Raw genomic sequence first — 22,027 nt, 5'->3', positions numbered from 1 at the left:
CCTTAAAATCAAGAAGGCCTTGCGACCCCCCATGTGACCTAGTGGGGGTCCTGACTCCCAGGTTGGGAACAAAACATTGAATCTGCAGCCTAGAACAAAAGCAAAGATCGTTCTCTCAATGTATACTTAAATGTTTGACACAGCACCACCAAGTCCTCTAACGTAAATGAAAGAATACATTTATGGACAGTTGTTCCATAGCAAATCTTAGTGATGAAGACTGTGTCAAATGGCCGAAAGCCCCAGGAGAACACATTTAAATTCATCTGTAGGAGAGACAGAACAAACTACAGAAGTCGAGATAATGTTCACTTTTTATTAAACAGAGTAACTGATCCGAATGTAATCAACAAAATCAAAATCATTATAAACTGATGAAAACAATTAAAAATAACATTATTCAGACAAACAAGTGTAGCTCGGCACGTGTATCATTCATATCATACAAATGTGAACACGATTTTCCTGATTTTTGTTCAGTTTCAGAGTATAAAAAGTTCTGCTGCGATGCTTCGATTGTGTGTTCAATCCAGAAAACACGGAGGAGAAAATACAGAAGAAATGTGACGTCAACCAGAACTCAACCGAAGCAGCTGTTCAACTAACACGTGATCAGTGGAGCCGCAATGCGTTGAGATTCGTCGTTTAAACCACACGGTAGAGCAGAATCACATAAACTGTACGTTTCACAAACGTCCACAAAACCTCAGATTTAAAGGAAGATTCACCCCAATATGTTTAACAGCAGTTTCTTCCTGTGAATGAACTCGTAAACATGTTTTGTTCTGATCATTTCAGCAGCATCGAGAGCAAATGGGGGCTCTGAAAATGGGCTTTCCTCAAATAAAAGCCGGGTCTAAAATAACAGTCGGGGGCGCGGTTGCCCCGAACATTTAAAGGCGGGAAAACAAGGGTGGATAAACTCCTGGTGTCTGTTATATAATGTACAACTCAGCAAAATGTACATTTCCATTGCTTTATTTAATTAATTCAATATAATTATGTCATTTTTAACATTACGTTGTTCCAGATTACTTAACTGAAGTGTTATTGTCCTATTTTATCATCATGTGTAGTGTTGAGTTCGTATTAGCAGCATAATGCAGTAAATATTGTGGTGGAGAAAACACCAATTAGAGGTCTTCGCGGGTCCACTCGGCTCTGTTGAACTGAGACGGGTCCAAATTACGCTCGAGCCATTATGATACAGTGTGTCTAATACCAATGTGTATCGCTGATCCTGTGGTTCATCATAATGACTGTCGGCCAGTGATGCATTACTTAGTAATAAGCAGGGCTGCCCCCTAATAGTCCACTTAATCGTTAGTCAATGAGAAGAGAATGAAACAGAGGAAGAGGAGCCAGTTTGTAGCCAGTTAATTAGCCAGTTACTGTTAATGTTATCCATCATCCATTGTATCTTTCAGTCCACCAGGATTTGTCGAGGGCAGCCTTAGTAAAAAGTTACACGAATGTGATTTTTTTTTCCCCGGCAATTAGTAGTGTAAGGATTACTATTTGAAACTCAGTAATTATATTATAGTTGCCACATTTCTTAGATAAATTAGCATTTGTTCATTATCGTAACAGGAGTCTGATGGACTGTTTCTTGCGTTGTGGGATCCGTTAGCTCATATTTTCAAGCCCCAAACCTCAAACCATAGGTGGTTTCGTCAGGATGGCAGACAATTATTTCAGCGCCCAGGACACCTACGGAGCACGCCTTTCAGTACCATAGAAGCCATGAATGAAGCAATTTTGACGCCGGAGAATTCAGAAACGTGGTGCATTACTTTATAAGCAATCAAAACAAATATTTGTTAAATAATTATTGTTTTTATTGTTGTGAAAACAAGGAAATTTAAATGCTTTACAGATTTGTTATTTTTCAGGACTCAAGACATCGAGCTTGAAAATGGGACAATCCCGGTAGGTAAGCCTCTACTACCTCCCGCTAGCTCCATAGTCTTCTTTACTGCATGTTGCATCTGCTGTTAGTTAGCCATCGGTAGCTTTGCCTACATTTGGTTGGTAACCCTTAAGTCGGGGATCAGTCAGTTTTGGAGGAGTTGGAAGCTTCACTGCGAGCACTTCCCGAGGCTAAGCTAACGTAAACTGTTGTTTGTTTTAAACAGAAGTGTGGAGGCGTTGTAGATGTTTAAAGGCACCTTTGATGGAGCTGAGCTGAATAACCAAACTAATGTGACTAATTACTTCTGTTGAGTAATTAGTAAATTAATAATTACTATAAATTCTTTTATGAAACACCCCAAGTGAAGAAGTTCAAGTACCTCGGGGTTTTGTTCACGAGTGAGGGTAGAATGGAGCAAGAGATTGGCTGGAGAATCGAGGCAGCAGGGGCGGTACTGCATTGTTGTCACGAAAAGAGAGTTGAGCCGAAAGGCGAAACTCTCGATCTACCGGTCGATCTTTGTTCCTACCCTCACCTATGGTCATGAGAGATGGGTCGTGACCGAAAGAACGAGATCCCGGGTACAAGCGACCAAAATGGGTTTCCTCAGGAGGGTGGCCGGCGTCTCCCTTAGGGATAGGGTGAGAAGCTCGCGAGGGACTCGGAGTAGAGCCGCTTCTCCTTTGTGTCGAAAGGAGCCAGCTGAGATGGTTCGGGCATCTGATGAGGATGCATCCAGGGCGCCTCCCGAGAGAGGTGTTCCTGGCACGTCCAGCTGGGAGGAAGCCACGGGGCAGACCGAGGACCAGGTGGAGAGATTATATCTCAATACTGACCTGGGAACGCCTCGGGATCCCCCAGTCAGAGTTGGCCGATGTGGCCAGGAAAAGGGAAGTTTGGGGTCCTCTGCTGAACTTGCTACCCCCGCGACCCGACTCCGGATAAGCGGATGAAGATGAATGAATGAAACTTCTTTTATGAGTAATTAATAACATGTTTCAAGTAACATCCCCAAATCTGGTCAAAATATTCTAGTAAATCAGCAGCCAGTGTGAAATATTTATGCTATTAAAGGACATTTAGGATATCTTTGGGATTTCGGATATAGTCGGGATTCAACGGTGATGAAACTTTCCCACCAGTTAATAAACTTGTGACTTTAACATTTTACGTTGATGATTCAATATCCAGTCATCAAACACACGTGGAGCGGACGACTACTCGTTGTTACGTAAGTATTCAGAGAGAGTAATCCGTTAAAGTAATCCATCTAACGCTGATACTGATATCTACAGAGCGCGTTCAGCCTCACTTGATAGGAAACGAGGAAAACGCGGCAAGAGATTAGGGAGGAAACCCTCTGCTGACTAGCGTTTTGGCGGTGCTATTTGCAGACATACCAGCACACACACTCATAACAGCGAAGATAACTTGTGAAGGCCACGATGTAGAGCCTACGAACAACTATAAATCAACCTTTACGTCATGTGATGATTGTAGCGTCCTTTGTTCGACTGTATTGTGATAAAAGCTAATTATGGTGGAGGCGGTGAAAATGATTTTTCTTGCAGGAGGTGAAAACAGAACTTTATTAATTTATTTGTGTTCATTATTTCTATTTATTTATGTCTTTGAAGCATTTAAACTGATTAAATTCATTTTTGGACTTAGTTTCTGTGTTAACTGATGGTTTGTCCAGCTCGGGCTTTAGGGAAGTAACTGATTACATGTAACTGAGTTATGTAATCAGGATACCAAAACTGTAAACCATTAGAGTTACAGAAAAAGATGTAATCAGATTACAGTTACATTTAGTAAAATGGGGATTATTTCGCAGGATTACAATTCTTTAAAAATACCGGAGCAGAGGACACGTTGATGCTAAACATCTTTCCATTTCCTTTCATTGTTACAGAACACATTTACATCAATACTTCTTACTGATATTGATTTCTCTTATCTTAATTTAGTGTTGACGTAGGCTAATCCATATGACGTAATAGGAAGTAATCAAGTTACTTTAATATTGTGATACATGGATTAGGTTACTGCAGGTTGTGGTCTTCTCTCTCTGTTTGGGTCTGTAAAGGTTGACTGGTTTACTGTTCAGGTCGGGTATATTTCAGATCGGGTCCAACGTTTTTTGGACCTCTGAAGACCTCTAACGACATCACATCTGCGTACGTTTGCCACAAAATGTACAAACAAAAGGCAGGAAACTCTTCACACTGAAACTGTATCATTGTGTCTGTGTGTGGAAATGCTTTAAAATGTTTACATGCTCACACTTCCTCAACCCTCTCGGATACGAAAGTGGCATTTAGTGTGAAAGTGATGAAGCTTTCAGTGTTACTGCCCAACTGGAGGAGGAGGAGAGGAGGTGAAGGGACGGATTGAGGAGAAGAAGAAGAGTGGGTGCAATAATTAAGATTTTTTTAAAAACGAGTCCTTCCTCTGTTCCCGGGTTATTATTGCAGAAGAGGAGGAGTTTAGTTTAAGACAGCGCTCGTAGAAAAAGTAGAGTTTCAGTGTTTGTAGGTTGTTGAGCCCAGTTTCTCGTCTTGCAGGAGCATGTCGACTCAGCCCAGGTGTTGTGTTCAGGTGCTCTCTGTTCATCAGAGTTCTGTTGTATATAGAGTCCAGTCACGGGGAACATGAACGCTCCTCCTGCCTGCCAAAACCTCCATCTTTTCTCCTTCGTTATTGAGATCTTATTCTCTTTCCCTCCTTATTTTCTAACTCATTTTCTTCTCTTTTTATGTCCTTTCTCCTCCAATGTCCTCCTCTTTCTCCTTCTTTCTTTATTTTCTAACCCTAACCCTTTTTCTTTCCCTCCATTTCTCCATACTCAAATCTCCTCTCTTCTCTTCTCCCTCCACCACCTTCCTTCTCTTTTCTTTCCTTACAGACAGACAGGCAGGCGGGAGCGCTCCATCCAATCAGGAGTCTCCGTTTTGATCACATGCCCGTGGAGGACAGTCCCAGCCCGGCAGCTTTGCCCATGCAGGGTAAACCTTGAGCTCCGGCTTTCGGGAAATCATGCGCCACCACACGGCCGTTCTCGCCTCCGAGACCCGACGCTCCTCCTCCATAACCACCGCCTGCCGCGCCTCCTCCTCCGCCCGCCATCCCGCCGAGGCTGGTGCTCATCATGGCGGCATCGATGAGCTCCTGCAACACAGAAACAGAGAAGAAGGAGCCTGTTTAAAACTTAAAGACACAAATCTCTGAGGGGGCTGAGGAGTAAAAATCAATTCAGTAGAAAGAAACATGTCACAATGAAGCTTTGTTTGTATCTTTATTTAGCATTTGAGTCGGCTTCAATCTGTCTCCGTCATAAATAAACCTTCATCCCTCTCGACTAATCCAGCATCGACAAATCAGAAATGTCTTTTCAGATCATCTTGCTTGGTGGATTGAAAATCATTTGAACACATCACAATAAGAAACTGTTGGACACAAACAAACAACGTCCAACAAACTGGATATATTTTACCAACTGTCTTGTTGAAACAGAAATCAGAGAGCTGTTTGCTTCCTCATATTTACGCGTTGGATTTTGATATAAAAATACAAAGAAATTGAGTTTTTGTGAATGTTTTGTCATAAATTGTTAAATAGGGGAACACAATAAGGGTAAAAATTTAACATTTTTTATTTCACCTGGACTTTAACATCGTTCAGCTGTGATATCAGTTGTGTATGTGGACACCTCTAGTGTGCAGCTATGAGGACACGTAAGGTTGTTCAGTGTCTTTGTTGTGTTTCACTACTCAGTCCCACCAGGAGGTTGTGAAGGCAACAACATATGTTTACATTTTGGCAGCATTAAAAGTTAGCCAAGTTAGCTGTTAGCAGCTCCTGTTGGCAGCGTACTACAGGATGTACAGACTAATATCACTGGATTACTCTGATACTGAAGGAAACTTAAAAACATGCTGATTGTAAGGCAGGTTCTGCAGTTATACGGAGCCTCTTGTTTCCTGTCATTTCTAAGCAGACTGTTGACATTTATTCTCAGTGGACATCAGAGATAATAACATCCTCAGGGAGTGTAAGTCACTCTGGATCTAAAACTTTGTGTCCAGATTTGACTGCGTTACGACTCGGAGAAGAGGTGCGATTTTGCCGCAGTTGGGTTGAATTACATTAATCACCGCAATAAGCCACAATAACTAACTTCCTGTTGTTTAAAGAACACCTGCACACACCTGTTCTTCTTTGGAAAGTAAGTAAGTATAAATCAGTGTGTGTGTATTGGGTCATCAGCAGCAGTAATAACAGTAAAAGTTGTTTTGGAGCAGCAGAGTAAAGCTCTCTCTGCGTCTCCTCAGTGAAACTAATGATGTGGATCCGGAGTTAATATCCTGTATCAGGCCTCTGAGGCACTCACACTCCCTCGCTGTTCGCCGCCTGGCATCAACAGTCATCAGGAAGATTGGTACAAATAAATCCCAGGTTTATTCATTTAGTGAGCAGCTCTAACACTCAGAGCAACACCTCCGAGCCGGCGCCCCCACGTCTGAGCAGCAGAGTCAAACACTCATCTCCCTCCTGCCTTCACCTCCGCGCTAACAGCTAACAATCCACCTGCACACACTGTGAACACTGGGCCGCACTGTATCTCTCTCACTTTAAAGGAGGGTTTTATTGTCATAGCAAGTCTACATGTGCTGTCACAACACAACAGTACAGCATCTGTCTCTGCACAAAGACTATTAATGCAGTTGCCTGCAGGCAGAACAGCCACCTGCTGAAACATCAGACAGCACATTTGTAACTTGGTGTCTTGAATAAATTATTTTTTTCTCTTTCACAATAAATAAATAGTGGGGAGTACTTACGACACCCTTATTTCAAACGTAACATACTGCAGTCCCTGTTGGACGATTGGACAAACGTAACAGTGATTGACTGAGTCCATTGCCGGTTGTTTTTTTGGCTGATTTTTGTCATTATGCTAATGTGATGCTCTGCCTCTGGAGAATAAGGGTGCTCCGATTGATCGGTCACCGATTGTAATCAGCTGATATTCACTCTAATTAGTTTGATCGATCATCTGGAGCTGTTGGAGCCAATTTTTTGAATTTATGGAGTGTTTAAGTATCAGAAGAGTCATTTTGAATTTATTATTAAAATTAATTTATTATCTGTTCTGATTAACTCAGACTTCGATCGGCTGTGTAAAGAGGAAGAGGTGTGACTGAAGAGGTCTTTTGTCTGAACAGACAGGTTGTTGAAAGCTAGATAGGATTGACACAGTCTTTGACCTCATGTTTAGTTTGAAAACGTTTTTTGTTGTTTGTTTTCTTTTAAAATAATAATCGACAACGGAAAACAGAAACGAGCGACTCAAGCCTTTTTTTGGATCTTTACTAACATGTGAGTCAAGAGTCAAACCCTGTAACCTGGCACAGCGGTTTGAATAGAAAAAGGACAAGACAGACGCATTTATTCTATTCCACAGGAATAGAAGTTATGTGGTCGGGCCGCTGCTATAATAACAGTCAGAGACCTGTTATAGTAATGTGCAGGAAACAGAGAGATGTTCTCGGAGCAGATAAATCAACAGTTTAGTTTTCGATATGCAACGTCATTAACGAGCCTCCTCGTTAATATGCGAGCTGAGTATTTCCCAGCAGCGGCTCCTGGAATCGCAGGTGAAAACATTCAAAAAGTTGTGTTTCTTGGGCGACTTTATGAAACTTACTGCTGACCAACAAAGGAACAAAGCAGACACATTCCCTGACTGGAGCGCCCTTACCTGAAAGTGTACGTAAACGTCTTTTTGGGCCAGTGTGACGGACGCCGTCGCTGTAATTACACGGTTCGGCCAGTATCTCTTATTGACTTCAAAGCGCCACCTCAAACCAACTTTACATCTCACTGAGGAGGCTCTGAGATGAACCATCAGTGACTTTGAACAACTGAAACATCAATCAGTAATAAACCGATTTGACACCAGAACAGCGTCACCGTTAAAAAAGATTCACTTCTTCTCCAGAAGAGAACATAGTGCAATATTTATGACCGAGGATCAATAATGTATTAGAAGAGGATGTATCATGGTATATTTCTGCATCAACTATAAGTCCCATGTGTGCTGCAGAGCTCCTCCACCATACATCCACCTCTGCATCAGGTAACCGCAGTGTAACCCCTCCATCTGCTCCGACTGATGAAATCCTCCACACATGTTGTGTCACCGCTGCCTTCAGCTTTTTTTGTTCGGTCTTTGTGCTCAGACGCACATGTGAGGAGAATAACAAAAGTCCGGCAGAGATGAGAGCAACACGCTGGTGGAGAAAATGGCTCTAATGACTTGTTTGTTCCTTCTGAGCAGCCCATCAAAGTCTGAGTAAAAACCAGCTCGGTCTGTAATGAGGCGACCGCAGTTTCATCACATACTGCCAGCGATAAAGAGGGGCTTGAGAGCAGAGTGTCAGATAAGTCGAGTTCAGCTGATGCACTTTCAGATGGCAGTAATATGTTAGTGCTCCCGCCCTGCGGCTCTAGAGAGTCCAGCAGAGGTCCTTGAGTAGGTCGCATGGGGTCCGCAGCAAAAGGAGGAACATGATGTTTGAACTTTTATCACATCTTTTGGAAGTACAAGGAAAGAAATAGAGGTGGCGGTTTTTATTGTAATCTATAGTGATCCTAGTTTGATCATTGATAGAAAATAAAAAGAAAAAAGATTCTTTTAGACAAATACTCATCTACTGTGGGGAAGCCCTGTCCAGCTAGAGCTACTTTACAGACAAGGACCACAATAAGCAAGAAATCAAACTGTGAACTCTGTGTTCATTAAAACTCTGCGTCAGTTAGAAGAAGAGCGTTGTTATTGTTCGCTCGTCAAACGGACTCACCTTCATTCTTCTGGACTCGATCCGGGACTTGTAGCAGAACTCGACCAGAGCCACGAGCATTGCCAGCCCCAGCCCACCGATCAGGATGTAAAACACTCCCGCCACGTTGCTCAGACTGAGCGCGCTCGTCTTGTCCTGTCAGCGCAAAGAGGCGGAGTCAGCGGCAACCAATCATGGTGCAGATATGTAATAATAATAATATATAATTATAATTCTACTGTAAATTAAAACATTAAAGCTAAACACAACAAATATCTTTCTAGCTAACAAGACACTTTTTCAATTTTCAAAGGCTGTGATAAAGAGGCAACACGTGACTTTAAAATGAAACATGAATTCTGAAAGAGGAACTCCACTCATTTTACATATAATCAATAATTACTTTATTCGTAATCCTGCTGGTGAAAACAAAAACTAAGTTTTTGGCTCAACAAAAAAAATGTACGCAACAGTTTGCCTCAATCTCTTTGGATTAAATTACATTCAACAAATGTACTACATTGAGTTCAGGGGAATTAGCTTTTCCTCTACAATCAAAGGTATTTTTAATTACCGCTTAATAATTGGTAACATAAAAACAAATTTTTAGTTTGGATTAGGCAACTCATAAAAATGTACTTGTCCCAACTAGTTTTTCCACGTTGTTTATGTCAATACAACTCATCAAAATAATGTTTGCAACTTTAAAGGTTTATCTTTTTACGGTGGAAAATCCGAAGGTACAAACTTGTGTACATAATAATGTATGTGGATAACTGCTGCTAAGTGCAAGCTGAAGCTAAAAATGATAAATTAACTAGATTAAAGTCTCTGCAAGTAACTTCCATTTGTATTTATTTTTATCATCTACGTCTGTGAATTAAGGAAACCAGAGTTGGTGATTGTTGGAAAGACTAACAGAGACGGTTTGGGTGAGTTTTATTTTGTTTCTGTTTGTGTTTTATCTGCTTTGGTAAAATTACTGGTTTTGTTAATGGAGTCTGGTGGGCCGTAGTGCCCATAGTTTTGGTCTGAGATGCTGGTGCGACCTCTAGTGGCAAGTCCCCCTTTAAAACTCATCTCCTACTGAGGGTAAAATGACCTTCTTCATTGCCTCAAGTCACAGCCTTTGACAATCAACCTTTATATATCTGTCACATGCAACGTCATGCTCAGAAAAACAAACAAACTAAAAACTAAACTCTATAGACGGGTTGCTTGTGTTAATTCACCGGCTTATTAATCTACCTTCTCTACACAACTTATATTTAGTATAAATAAAAGAAGAGTGATATCTGTTCTTCACAGTGCGATATCACTTCAGTTCAGTCCGTACTAACGAACACAAATGTGTTATCACACCTTAAAAAACATTTCTTTAAGAAAAATCTGATTTGATTGGTTGTTGAGAACTTCTGCGTGTTCTTCTGTCACATGCATCACTTGGTTTTTGATGGGCGTGACTTAGCGTTCTCATCCAATAGCATGCAGCCTGTTAAAAAAAAATAAAACGAATAGGAGGAAACAGCACTTAAAGTGGGCGGGGCCTCTCTTCAACAGGAAGTGTTGTGAAGCTGGGGGAGAGCCTATCACAGGGCTTTCCTCTCCAAACTGTCATGTTCACATCAGCCAATCAGCTTCTCTGAAAATTATACTAAAAAGACACTTTAAAGTCAGACTGAAATGAACGTTAACTATTACTCTTTTTAAAAAGAAATATTTGTAATATTAGTGTTGACTAAAAATCCCTTTGAGAACACAAAGTAAAAGTAAAGATGATTTCTTTTGTGTAATTTGTCCTCATTGATGTTATTTTAATACACATAAAGAACTAAACACAATGCTGCAGCAATATAAAATACTGATTGAGGATGCTAACTGCTAACCAAGGCTAAAGGCCTGGTTGCACCAGCATTTAAAACTGGTTATTGCTCCTGTGGACGACGTAAATCCCGACAGATTTTACATGCAGAGTAACTAGCAAGTTAATTAAAATTGGTATTTAGCTAGCTGCTAACAGAAAATGTGCCTATATATATATATATACAGTATATATATGTTGCTTTTATTAACCATCTTCTAAATGTATATAGCATATCTTAGTACAGGAAATGGGAAGTTGACCGACGCTCGCTCGACTGTGATTGGAGCACAGAACAAAAAGGGGCGGGGTTTAGGAAGGGTAAATTGGTAGTGACTGGCACTAACATGTTCCTGGCTTGTTTGCATTTTAGTATTTTATTTGTTACTATGAAAGCAGTTGTGGACAGCAATACATGGAAACTTCAAGTTCAACTATTAAAAGTGTACATTGCATTTTGATATCTGAGTTGACCTTACAGTAAATCTACTTTGACTTCAGGTGATTTATAATCACAGTCAAGGCTTTTCTGAATTCTTTGGAAAACCTTTAAAATTTAATTCCAAATGTAGTTTAAAATGCATTCTGACAGACGTAAACTGTCTTCATGAGATCAAATATTAGAGATCTCACTATAGTTTACTACACTTGTTGACACTTAAGGTGGCCTTTACGTTTCTCTGTTGTGTACAGGAATACGTTGGGATTGTCACCAAACCTTTTTAAAGTGAGTAAAGCTGATCAGTGCCCTGCTGCACGTCGTATAGAGCAGGTAGACGTAAAGTCCAATTTGTGGTGCAACCTGATTTCTCCCTGAGAGGCTTCTTGTGTGAATGTTCTCAATAAATGGCGGCAGAGTGTGAATGGAATAAATTAGGCAGACAAAGACGCATTAGTTTGTCAATTTTCTGATGTCTCTGTGTGGTTACCTAAGTTCTCTCTACTGTTTGTCTCGCTGCTGCATTTTCAGTCTGACGTTAAGTCTTTTCTCCTCGCTGCTGCACTGATGACAGACTGATGAACGTTTTCTCCCATTTGTTATTCGCGGTCTGTTGCACAGCGAGTTCAGAGGAAACAGGAGGTACATGACAGATTGGAGACAAAAACATCAGTGTGTGTGTGTGTGTGTGTGAGAGAGAGAGGGGAGGAAGAGGAGGGGTGGTAAAGCTGTGGTCAGTAGCTTCAATTTCATCAACTGTTGGTTAGCAGCCATAAACAGAGAGAGAGGGAGGTAGAGAGACAGCAGAGAGAGAGAGAGAGAGAGAGAGAGAGAGAGAGAAACAGTAAAAATATATTTGCAGTTTTGAAAATCTGACTTTTTACATCTAATGTGAATGTAAAAAAAATCTGGCTTTAATCTGGGGCTTCTCCTCCAGGCCAGAATATCTCCTCCTCTCTTTAAAAAGTAAAACAAAAAAACAAAAAAAATCGCCTGAAAACGTCTTTTTCAAACCCACAAAGATAGTCTAAAAATATAAATGTAAATGTGGCAGCCAGAGGCAGCGAGGATTTGTGATTAAAAGTGATGTAAAAAGTCACATTTTTCATTCCCTGGTCCGTCTGTCTGTCTGCGGCTGCTGACCACAGAGTATATTCTGGAGATCAGAAGGACAGCTGAGCAGAGAAAAGCCTCTGAAGAAATCTACTGATCTGGAGACATGAAAACCCCTTATCTCCAAAAAAAAGTCTGCTTTGTCAGAGTCTGGCTAAAGCCTGGCTCATTTTCTCATCAATTTGCATAAATTCATCTGACTAACGCAGAGTTTGTAACAAGTTTTGTGGTGACTGAGTTCATAAATTATACTCAGCACTTTGGAGTCATGAGGTTTTCACATGCTGTCAGAATACTTTAAATGTTTTAATTTGATTTATCCTCCAGTTCGGCAGAATGAGCAGCAGTGTTACACTCTAAAAACAAAAAGTTATTTTCACCATAAAATAAGTTCACTGATCGTAATAAGCAGATTTTTGTGCCGGCAGGTTCTGAATTTTAAACTTTAAAGAAAATTTTGACATTTCGGTTTATAAACTTTGTTTCTTTGCCGATATTTACAATAAAAGATCGACACCACTCTCATGTCTGTACAGCCAATGTGATGCTACAGCCAAGAGGCAGTTAGCTTAGCTTAGCATAAAGACTGGGGAAATGTATGAAAAGCTAGCCTGGCAAATTCCACCTACAAACACTTATCTTGTTTAATCAGCACCAAAGTTGTGTCGTTGCAGTCCAGTCTGCCACCAAAGCCTGTAATAGACCCACCGATCCACTTTAGGATACTGTGTCAATGTCTCGTTTTGCCTCACCTAGATGTGAAAGTACACACTTGTATGAAGGTGCTGTACAAACACAGGACTCAACCAGGAAACCGCCGTTCGAGTCCTGTGTGAAACCAAAAGTCAGCGTTTATCAGGTACAATGGTTTCCTAAACCTAAACCCAATCTGCCACGGTGTGTGTATTATACACATTGGTGTGATACCGGGTCGTTTTCAGGGAAATCACTGCTCCTGGCCAAGTCCATCAGATAACCCTTGGATAACCACAACTTGATGTTTTTCCACTTTGGATTTAATTGAATGGGGATGTTTCTTTCCTTTGGACAGAGCCAGGCTACCTGTTTCCCCTTGTTTCCAGTCTTTATGCTAAGCTAAGCTAAGCTAACCGACTGCTAGCTGTGACCTTATATATAACGGACATATGAGAGTGCTATCAACCTTAACATCTAACTCTCTTTTATTCCATATTCTGAATGTGTGTCTACATTGGCCTTAAAACTAAATGCAGTTTGGTGAAACTGTATTTTTACAAAATTTACAGATTGTGACAGCACAACAAATTCAGTTCTTCATCACATCATCAAATATAGATAAATGTTTCTGACAGACACCATCAGGGACTGAGGAAAAACAAACAGATTTAACCAGACCTGAAGCAGAGACCTTTATTGTTTGCTTTTCCTCAGTACCCGGGTGTCAGACCTCAAAACGGTGACTCTCAATTTGAAGAACTGAGGTTGAAATTTGTTGTAGCACCGCAATCTTCAATAATCCATTAACAGCAAGCTGCGAAAGCTGTGTCTCTCTGCCCTGTCTGGTTGTAAGTTTAAAGTCTGTCCCTATTCCGACACCCAGAATCACTGATGGTCAGAATATGGTCAGGAACACACCAACCGGTGGTGTCACAGTGTACTTACTCACCCTGGAGTACACTTCTACATCACAGTAAATCACCAGAGGTCAGTAAAAACAAGGTTTTCAACTGCTGTTAAAGGCCCTAATAACCAGCTTCTTCCTCTGATTGGGCACCAAATTAAAGTTCAGTACCTGGTGGCAAAAATATCTGTCCAGATGGAGGAACCATTAAAATGCATTTACAGGGTCCATCAGGGTCCTAGACTGTGTAATGGGCAACCAATATTCAAAAAACTATCTAGGTAATTACTTTAAATAGTAGAACAAAAAGATTCAAATTAGCATGAAATTAACATAAAGTTTCAATCATAATTAGACAATACCTTCAAAAAACTTTTCCTTTTCAGAGTGTATCTGCTAAAGTTTGAAGTTTTGGGGGTCTGATGGGGGTAAGAGGGTTTGGGTGAGGGTAAACCAACACATGACCTCGGGACCAGGCCGAGCGACCTCAAGAACTGACCTTTCTGCCGGAGTCCTTGTGTCCACACTCCCCTTTGTCATACCACCACTTGTTTTTCAACTTGTCTAAGACGGCTTGTTCATTGAGCTTCAGTACTGCTAGGTTTACTGGGATTCTTCAAAGAACCATGAGAGGAAGGGAGGGGGAGGGGGGTTGGGAATAACATAAATAACATTATGCACCTCCATGTTATCTTATGTTATTGTTCAGCTGCACAGCAACTGGGCTGCGGTGGCTGCAGCAGCAGCACCAGCAGCCATTTTAGCAAAACTGGCATTTGCAGTAAAGATGCTTTGGTACGCTACAGAGAACACCTCAACAACAACAGAAAGAAAAATAAAAAATCAACTAAAAAACAGGCACAATCACACATAAAACTGTTTTGGAAAATGTCAGCGTCAAAGTGATATGCATTAATACTCCATCTAGCTTGCTTTGGCCTGACTCCCTACGTGCGAGATGTGTATTACTATATCACTTTGGGTAACCGGCAAGAGCTGAAAACACTCCGGGATCTTTGGATTTACTGAGCGAAACACTCCTGTCCAAAAACCAGAAAACATAAACTATTTTGCGGTGGTTTGAAAGATTGCTGCAATTTAACTTTTTTGGGGGGAGGGAGATAGAGTCACCAGTGTCCTTAAACATGGAACTGATACCAGAGGTAAGATGACCAGAGGGGGTATTTTTGCTGAGCGAGCTTACTAAAGAATCTACGTTCGTGAACTAACGGTTTATTTCGACCAGTTGGTTATTGACGGAAAGACTAACAGTGTGAGTTCTGTGAGTATTATTTTGTTTCTGTCTCATTGTTTTTTAAGTTTGAATTTTGTATAACTAGTCTGTCCAAAATGGGGTAAGCAGTTTAAGCTAGCCTGGTGCCCGTTTTTGTTAAAGCGTCGTGTTTCACAAATGTTTGCGGTTAAGCCGGTCAAGTCGATTTACAGAAATAGCTCCTAAATAATAACATTTCTTAAATATCGACATAAGTTACATTGATGGGATAGATAACGTATTTTTATAATGTTTATTTTATGATGTTTAAAACAAATTAAATCATAGATCCACCCTGATAATACCCCTAGAATACAAACTACATCATGATCTCTGCTCCGAAGGTTACAGTAAAGTCCTGTTTTGTAATGAAAGTGTTCTAAGTGTGTTTTATAAAATACCCCCTGGATCAGAAGCTGTGAAGTCAGAAATTTTCCTCAACAAGGCCTGAGAGTGAATTATTTTCATGGATCAAATCACCAGAGGTGGAACCAGTGTTATTACTACTGTGAAAGACACCAAACTGTAGCTTCCTGTAAAGTTTCAGCAGTGCCATCCGGAGTGTTTTACGCTTTATATTTAAGTTGTGGGTTGTTGCCGGTTACCCCCTTGTACCATTGCCTGTCGTTACCCGTTTGGGGTTACGGTGATCTGACCTTGGAGTCCCCTCCCCCGGTGCCGCACTCTCCCTTGTCATACCACCATCTGTTTTTCAATTTGTCCAACAGGCCCTGCTCGTTCAGTTTTAATACTGCCAAGTTAACAGGGTTTCTACGGGGAGGATAGTAATAAGGGATAAAAGGGAACTAGATGTTAATGAGCAGAGGACCGCCATAGTGAAGATAGCAACATTATTACATCTGCTTATGACAGGCATGATATTATTAGTGTAGTCATAAAATGAATGGTTCTTTAAAGGACAGGTTCACTGCTCTTCAACCAAGACCTTGTTTAAAATGTTGTTTCCCATCATTTAAAGTTCTGAATATCACATCCACAGAGCTTTAGTGTGAAAGACTCTGCTGCAGCCATTCACAGGGCTTAAACACTGTTTAATGCCGCCATCATTCAGGCATTAAATGAATATAACAAATCTTTTCAAAATCTCAAAGCTTACAGACACTACTTGCATATGTTCTATAAAAGCAGTCCCAAATCATGCTTCCTTTCTTGAGTCCAAATTCTGGTTTCTGTGTAATGATAGAATATTTAAAAAATGATCAGACTGTGACTGTGAGCCGCAAGCTTTCCAATTTCCAAAAAGGAGACCAATCATCATTGAAAGAAACAGTGGCCTTATGACAGTACCAATGTATGATTACAATACATGGCTTACAGGTGAGCATCTAGGGGTTGAGTGAAGTGCCTGTTAGCCAAGGAGTTGGTTCAAGGAAGATACGGAGCTGGCAGTGATAGCTGGCTCTTGGATGGTCATCTTTCAATGGGTGAAAGAACTGTTGCGTGAAGTTGAAAGGTATCAAGTAGATAAGTTTGACTCCCTTTCAGTCATTTCAACATTGGGTTGGACTAAACTTTTGATTGACCTTGACCCAAAATGCTCTGGCCCAATGACCTTTGCCTGCTCTTTTCAATATAGGAGAGGATTGTTGACCTCGACTTGATACCATTCCCTATACACTTAAGAGCAGTGTCCTCAATCCAGGATCAGGATCTTATTCATGAGTGGTCGCTCTGGGTACTGACAAAACCTTTTGATTTAAAATTTGATCTTGGTTCTAACCAACTAAAGAAATTAGATTGTGGATAAAAAGATGAAGTGTGTATGCATGATGGTCACTCTGTGATAAAATGAGGACTTCTACAATTCACAAGGACATCCCAATTGAACCACAGCTACTTAACAATCAGAGGAGCCATTTCAGAGGAAGCCTTCAAACAATCTCTCTTGGAAGTCTGTCTCCCCAAGCACAATAGACTGGGAGGACATTCACGGGTACAACTTGGACCTGCTGGGGAGACTACAGCTCCAAACTGACCTAGGATCACGTGGGGATCCTCCAGGTAGAGCTGCTGGGGAAAGAAAACACTGGGGCTACTCATCTAGGCTCTGACATTTGAATGGATTGAGGGATGGCAAAATTTCTCTACTAGCTTGTGTTGAGTCCTGTGACCAGCTGTAGCAGAAGGTTCATTTCTCATAAGGTAAACAACATTTTAGTATGGTCTGGGTTGAAAAACAGCAAATGCATCCTATTACTGACTACTGCGCAGCACACCTCGACTTGCATTAATTTCCATTCATTACCTGGTAAATAAAGGAAGAACAACAGTCAATTGTTTGGATGTAAATACCATGTGAAATATTAAATAACATGTTGACATAAGTTGAGGTTTACTGAGGGGAAGCAGGGGCCAAAACGTCTTTCACTCTTTCCTACTATTTCACATTTCCCTTCAAAAAACACAAATACCCACAAATTGCCTGTTGTTCCCCTTCACATACCAGTGATGATCAAAGCTATTGATTAGCAGAAGGAAGCAGTGATGTTTGGCAAAGAAACATGAATCAATAAAATCATCAGTGGTCCAGTAGAACTTCAGTTTGAACAATTGGACAATGACAATCAATGTAATGACAGCGAAAGAAGAGTTTTGTTCCAAAGTGCATTATATATGCAAAAATATACAATAAAGATAAATACATTTTGAATAAGTCCAGCTGAAATGTGCACAAATTCAAAGATTATGTGAATCGAACTAAATTTTCAAGCAGAAATCTCAATTTGTAATTTTAAGAAAATCAAGCAAAAATGTTCCTGCTATATATGTAAGTGAAGTATATGTTAATACAATTGTGCCATCTTAAAACTAAATTACATTGTGTTTCTTAATTATCACCATCAGATCAGTCGGTTCAGCATTAAAGCCATTTGCTGTCAATCAATGGCCAATAAATGGGTTTACATTTGGCCTGATTATCTCACTTAGACCAACAATCATTCTTCACATTGCTACGTGTTTGTTTTAATCAATCAGATATTGTAACAATGACATTTTGGAACAATACTCTCCGGATGATCCACTTTGCAGCAGCACAGTCATAAATCTTAGCAACAGTGATTCTGTAGCAGCAGATGAGTGTAAATGAGACGCCGGTTGGAGTTTTATCAGATGAGATGATGAAATGAAGCAGTTGGTATCGTCAGCTGTTAGTACTGTAAGAGCCGGTCAACCCAGAGACAGAGTCCATTCAAGTGGAACTCATGAGATGTTTCTGATGTGTAAAGGTGATCCTCCAATATGCTCAGCAGTCAAGTGGCTTCACACAACTGCGTTGCTAGGCAACTGATAAAAAAAGCTGACTCCTTGTGCTCTTAAAAAATGGTGAATGATTTGGTGCTTTCTGCATCTGCAGTAACTCCCAAAGCTATGCTTATGCTTCAGTATAAATTACAATTTCTGAACTGTAGAGATATTACAAATTCTCATTATTAATTTGTTTTACACAAACCTAAAACCACTTTACTACAAAGGCAGAATGTGAAGCCAATTTGCTTGACTCTGCTCTGCTGTCTGTATGAAACTGGCTGATATTGTTGAAGCCTACACACAGCCAGTGATTAATTTCTTAACATAGAAGAACATATAAATTATTAAATTCAGCATGTGCTAATCTCATCTTTAGAGTAATGTCGTTTCTCTGACTCTGGGTTGGCTGCAAAATGCTGATGTGAAGCAGAAAGAATGAGAACAAGACGTTCTCTCACAGAACATCTGATAAAAACATGGACAAAGTCCACTGATGTCTGAAACAAAGAAAGGGAAAAACATGACTTTCAAAGCTGCTGTCAGGTAAAAATAAAATCACCCAAACTCCAGTTCTGATGATATTCATGTTTTAGCTGAGCTTTGGTTTTCTTTTGTTTCTTATTTTGGTTGTTGGCCTTTAGAGACAGTAATCCACTGGAAAGTAAAACCAAGTCAACGCCTAAAAAACAACCAGCAACCAGATATTGACAGAGAAAGAAAGTTAAGAGATTGATAATCCTTCATCTTAAACGCTCTTAAACCAACAATTAATTTGTACATGAACTAATTCACTCAACAGTTAAAAATAAATAAATCTACAATTAAAAGCAGGGTCCCAAATAGAAGAAGGTCAGGTCTCAATTAGAGGCCTGGTCCGGATTTAATAGAAGTTCTTTGGATTGCCGACACAAATGTAAATGTTTAAACTCTAGTCAATATGGACCTGCTACACATCGTTAGACCGCTTAGTTCATTCAGGACAAGTAATTATCATTTCTTATTTTTTGATTGAGTCCAAATTCTTATTTAATTCAGTAACTGTGAGCTGAATGAAACTAATAGTCTTGTTTGTTAACGTAAGCTTTTATCTGACAGCAGCAATGCTCATAATAGATAGATAGATAGATAGATAGATAGATAGATAGATAGATAGATAGATAGATAGATAGATAGATAGATAGATAGATGGCATTGTCAGTATTCTGGTGATTGTGGAGGCAGAGAGACAGGCATGTTGGCAGTCAGACAGGCACAACAGATGACAACAGACAGGCCGAAAGATCAGGAACAGGCAGACAGACTGAAACACTGAGACAGACGGACAGAAAAACACACATATTGACAAAGACAAACAAAAGAGAGAGAGAGACAAGACAGACAGAGAGACAGATTAAGAGACTGACAGTCGGACAGACAGACAGACTGACAGACAGACACACAGACAGTAAACGAGTCTAAAACCCAAAACTGACAGACTCTTCTGTGAGGGTCAGGTTTATGTTTTCATACAGATTTTTGAGAGTAAGAGAATGCATGAAGTTTGTTGTCATCTATAAAACTAGACTTTGTACAACAGCGCTCTGAACCCTCGTACCAAACATCTGTGGATTGAACCAGTGCTCCATGGTCTGCAGAGGTACAACCAAGTCCAAGTTGTTGTTTTTCAAGTCTTGTGTAAGTCTCAAGTCTCAAAGTCCAAAACCAACAAAACGCTGTAAAACATACAGTCATGAAAACCTCATAGCCTCTAGAAATGTGGCCTGAAATAAAAAAAAGTACTATTATATTATTATATTAGGAAACCTAGTTTAAAAAAAACTGCTCATTTCACTAAAAAGGCTAATAAAAATACTTTCACCGCTTCCCTTTGGCATCGGACAGCCCTTTCTGATGTGAAACCAGGACCTATTCAGAAAGATAAACCCAGCAGCACCAAGACACAGAGCCAGAATATTTTCACATCTAATTAAAAATACATTTTGAGCAAGCTAAAGTTGATGATTGTTGGAACATATTTTGGGTGTGAAGTGTTAATTACGATGAGTTAACAAGGCAGTTAATTTAACATTAGTCTTAGTAGAATGAGAGAAAAACCTGAGTTGAAACTGAAGGGGTGGGAGGCAGGATGGGGTCTAATAAATGATAAATCTAATCTCTAATACTTTTTAGATGCTTACTATTACATACAAAAGACCCTAAATTACATAGTTGGAATATATAGTTATTTATAGTGGATTTAGATTTTCAGTGGTCTTAACAGATATAATAATGAATCAAATATTAGTATAAGGATTGTCAACGCAAGCTCGGATGATGCTGGAAGAAGATTCAGGTCATTGTTGTTGAAATCGAAGTGCAGCTCCTGCTTTGGATTTTATCTAGTCGAGTCTGAAGTCATCAAACCCAAGACTTGAGTCTGCACCTCAGCGACCCAGAACACTGGCATATTCATGTTATCAAATAGTTTGAATAAATGTAAGTTTAGTTTGGTTAATGTAACCAAATCCTGATGTGTGACTGATACGCCTTTACAAAACTTCATTTTTAATCCAATAAACCTTTGATTTAAAACCAAGAAAACAAAATTCATGAAAGCATATGTCCCTTTAAGGACACCGCAGTTTCATAATTTAACATGTGCAATGTGTTGATGATCAACCGAAGCTGTTGACACTGTAGGACTGATTTCATATGCACATGCGTGGTTTGACCTAATTTCCCACAAAAACAGACAAAACAGGACACCAACATTAACCCCACATTCACTGTCCCCTGTCCGGAGTTTCAGAGTGTACCTGAGGGGCGATCCTTTGGGCGTGGCCACTCCATAGCCTTTAGAGTCCAGGTTGCCTCCTACTTTCATGGTGTCGCAGGGCTTCCTCTGCTCGATGTACTCGTTCATGGAGGACTCAAGCAGGTAGGCGTACTTCCCCTTCGACTTTCTGACTCTAATCACACCTTCATTGGTGTTCTTGACGAACACTGTGGGGTCGGCGCTTCGCATGTACGACCACATCTTCTCGAAAACTGCTATTTTGGACCGCTAAAGTGGGAACAGATAAAGACAAAACTATATCATCAGAAGATCGTATCAAATACTGCTCAAAGTACCTGTTATGTGAGTTCACTAGTTGGTGGAGATAGTAATCAGCCAGTCGGTGCCATTAAACCATTGCAGAATAAGAGGACATAACAAGAGAATGTCATTAAAAGAGCTCCAGTTGAAGCTCAAACGATGGAAAACCAAGTGAAAAACATAATGTAAACCAGACATTTCTGTTAGCATTCATATGAGGAAGGTTACAGTATCTTGCGATCTTGTTCGACAGTGATGGTAAAATGGAGTGTGAGATGGACAGGCGGATTGGTGTGGCATCAGCTGTAACACAGGCTTGAGGTTTCGATTTACCTGTCGATCTTCATTCCTATGACCACAAGCTTTAGGTAGTGACCAAAAGAACGAGACTGTCAGTATAAGAAAATTAATTTTCCTCCGTAGGGGGTCTGTGCTCAGCTATAGAAAGAGCTTGGACATGAAAAATACTATAAGCAGTCGGGAACTGCAAGTCTAGGTCCATCAACAGTGGAAAAATATGTCCTCCAAATAAGTCATAATTCAAAGTTTTCTGTGGAACAAAATGTATTTTAGGGTCAAAATGCAGCCGGTAACCATTAGGGGTGGTATTTGTATTCGTCCCGAATAGTCACGGGACG

General features: G+C 40.3%; 1 protein-coding gene across 5 annotated transcripts in view; it reads right to left on the bottom strand.

Annotated features, from left to right (window-relative positions):
- Positions 1–302: 302 nt before the first annotated feature.
- Positions 303–22,027, bottom strand: part of LOC127363861 (glutamate receptor 1-like) — a 67,649-nt gene continuing 45,924 nt past the window's right edge. Inside the window, exons 15-18 of one of the 5 annotated variants that reach the window (XM_051400828.1) lie at positions 21,109–21,356; positions 15,700–15,814; positions 8,779–8,913; positions 303–5,083 (exon numbers count right to left, since the gene is read on the bottom strand). In XM_051400828.1, coding sequence (XP_051256788.1) covers positions 4,871–5,083; positions 8,779–8,913; positions 15,700–15,814; positions 21,109–21,356 — 711 coding nt within the window. In that variant the 3' untranslated portion in view covers positions 303–4,870. The other 4 variants (XM_051400829.1, XM_051400830.1, XM_051400832.1 and 1 more) reach the window with 4 other exon arrangements.

The sequence above is a fragment of the Dicentrarchus labrax genome, unplaced genomic scaffold, assembly GCF_905237075.1.
Source record: "Dicentrarchus labrax unplaced genomic scaffold, dlabrax2021, whole genome shotgun sequence".
NCBI classification, from domain to species: Eukaryota; Metazoa; Chordata; class Actinopteri; family Moronidae; genus Dicentrarchus; species Dicentrarchus labrax.
Note: the sequence above shows the minus strand (reverse complement) of the source record. Positions and strands in the feature narration are given on the sequence as shown.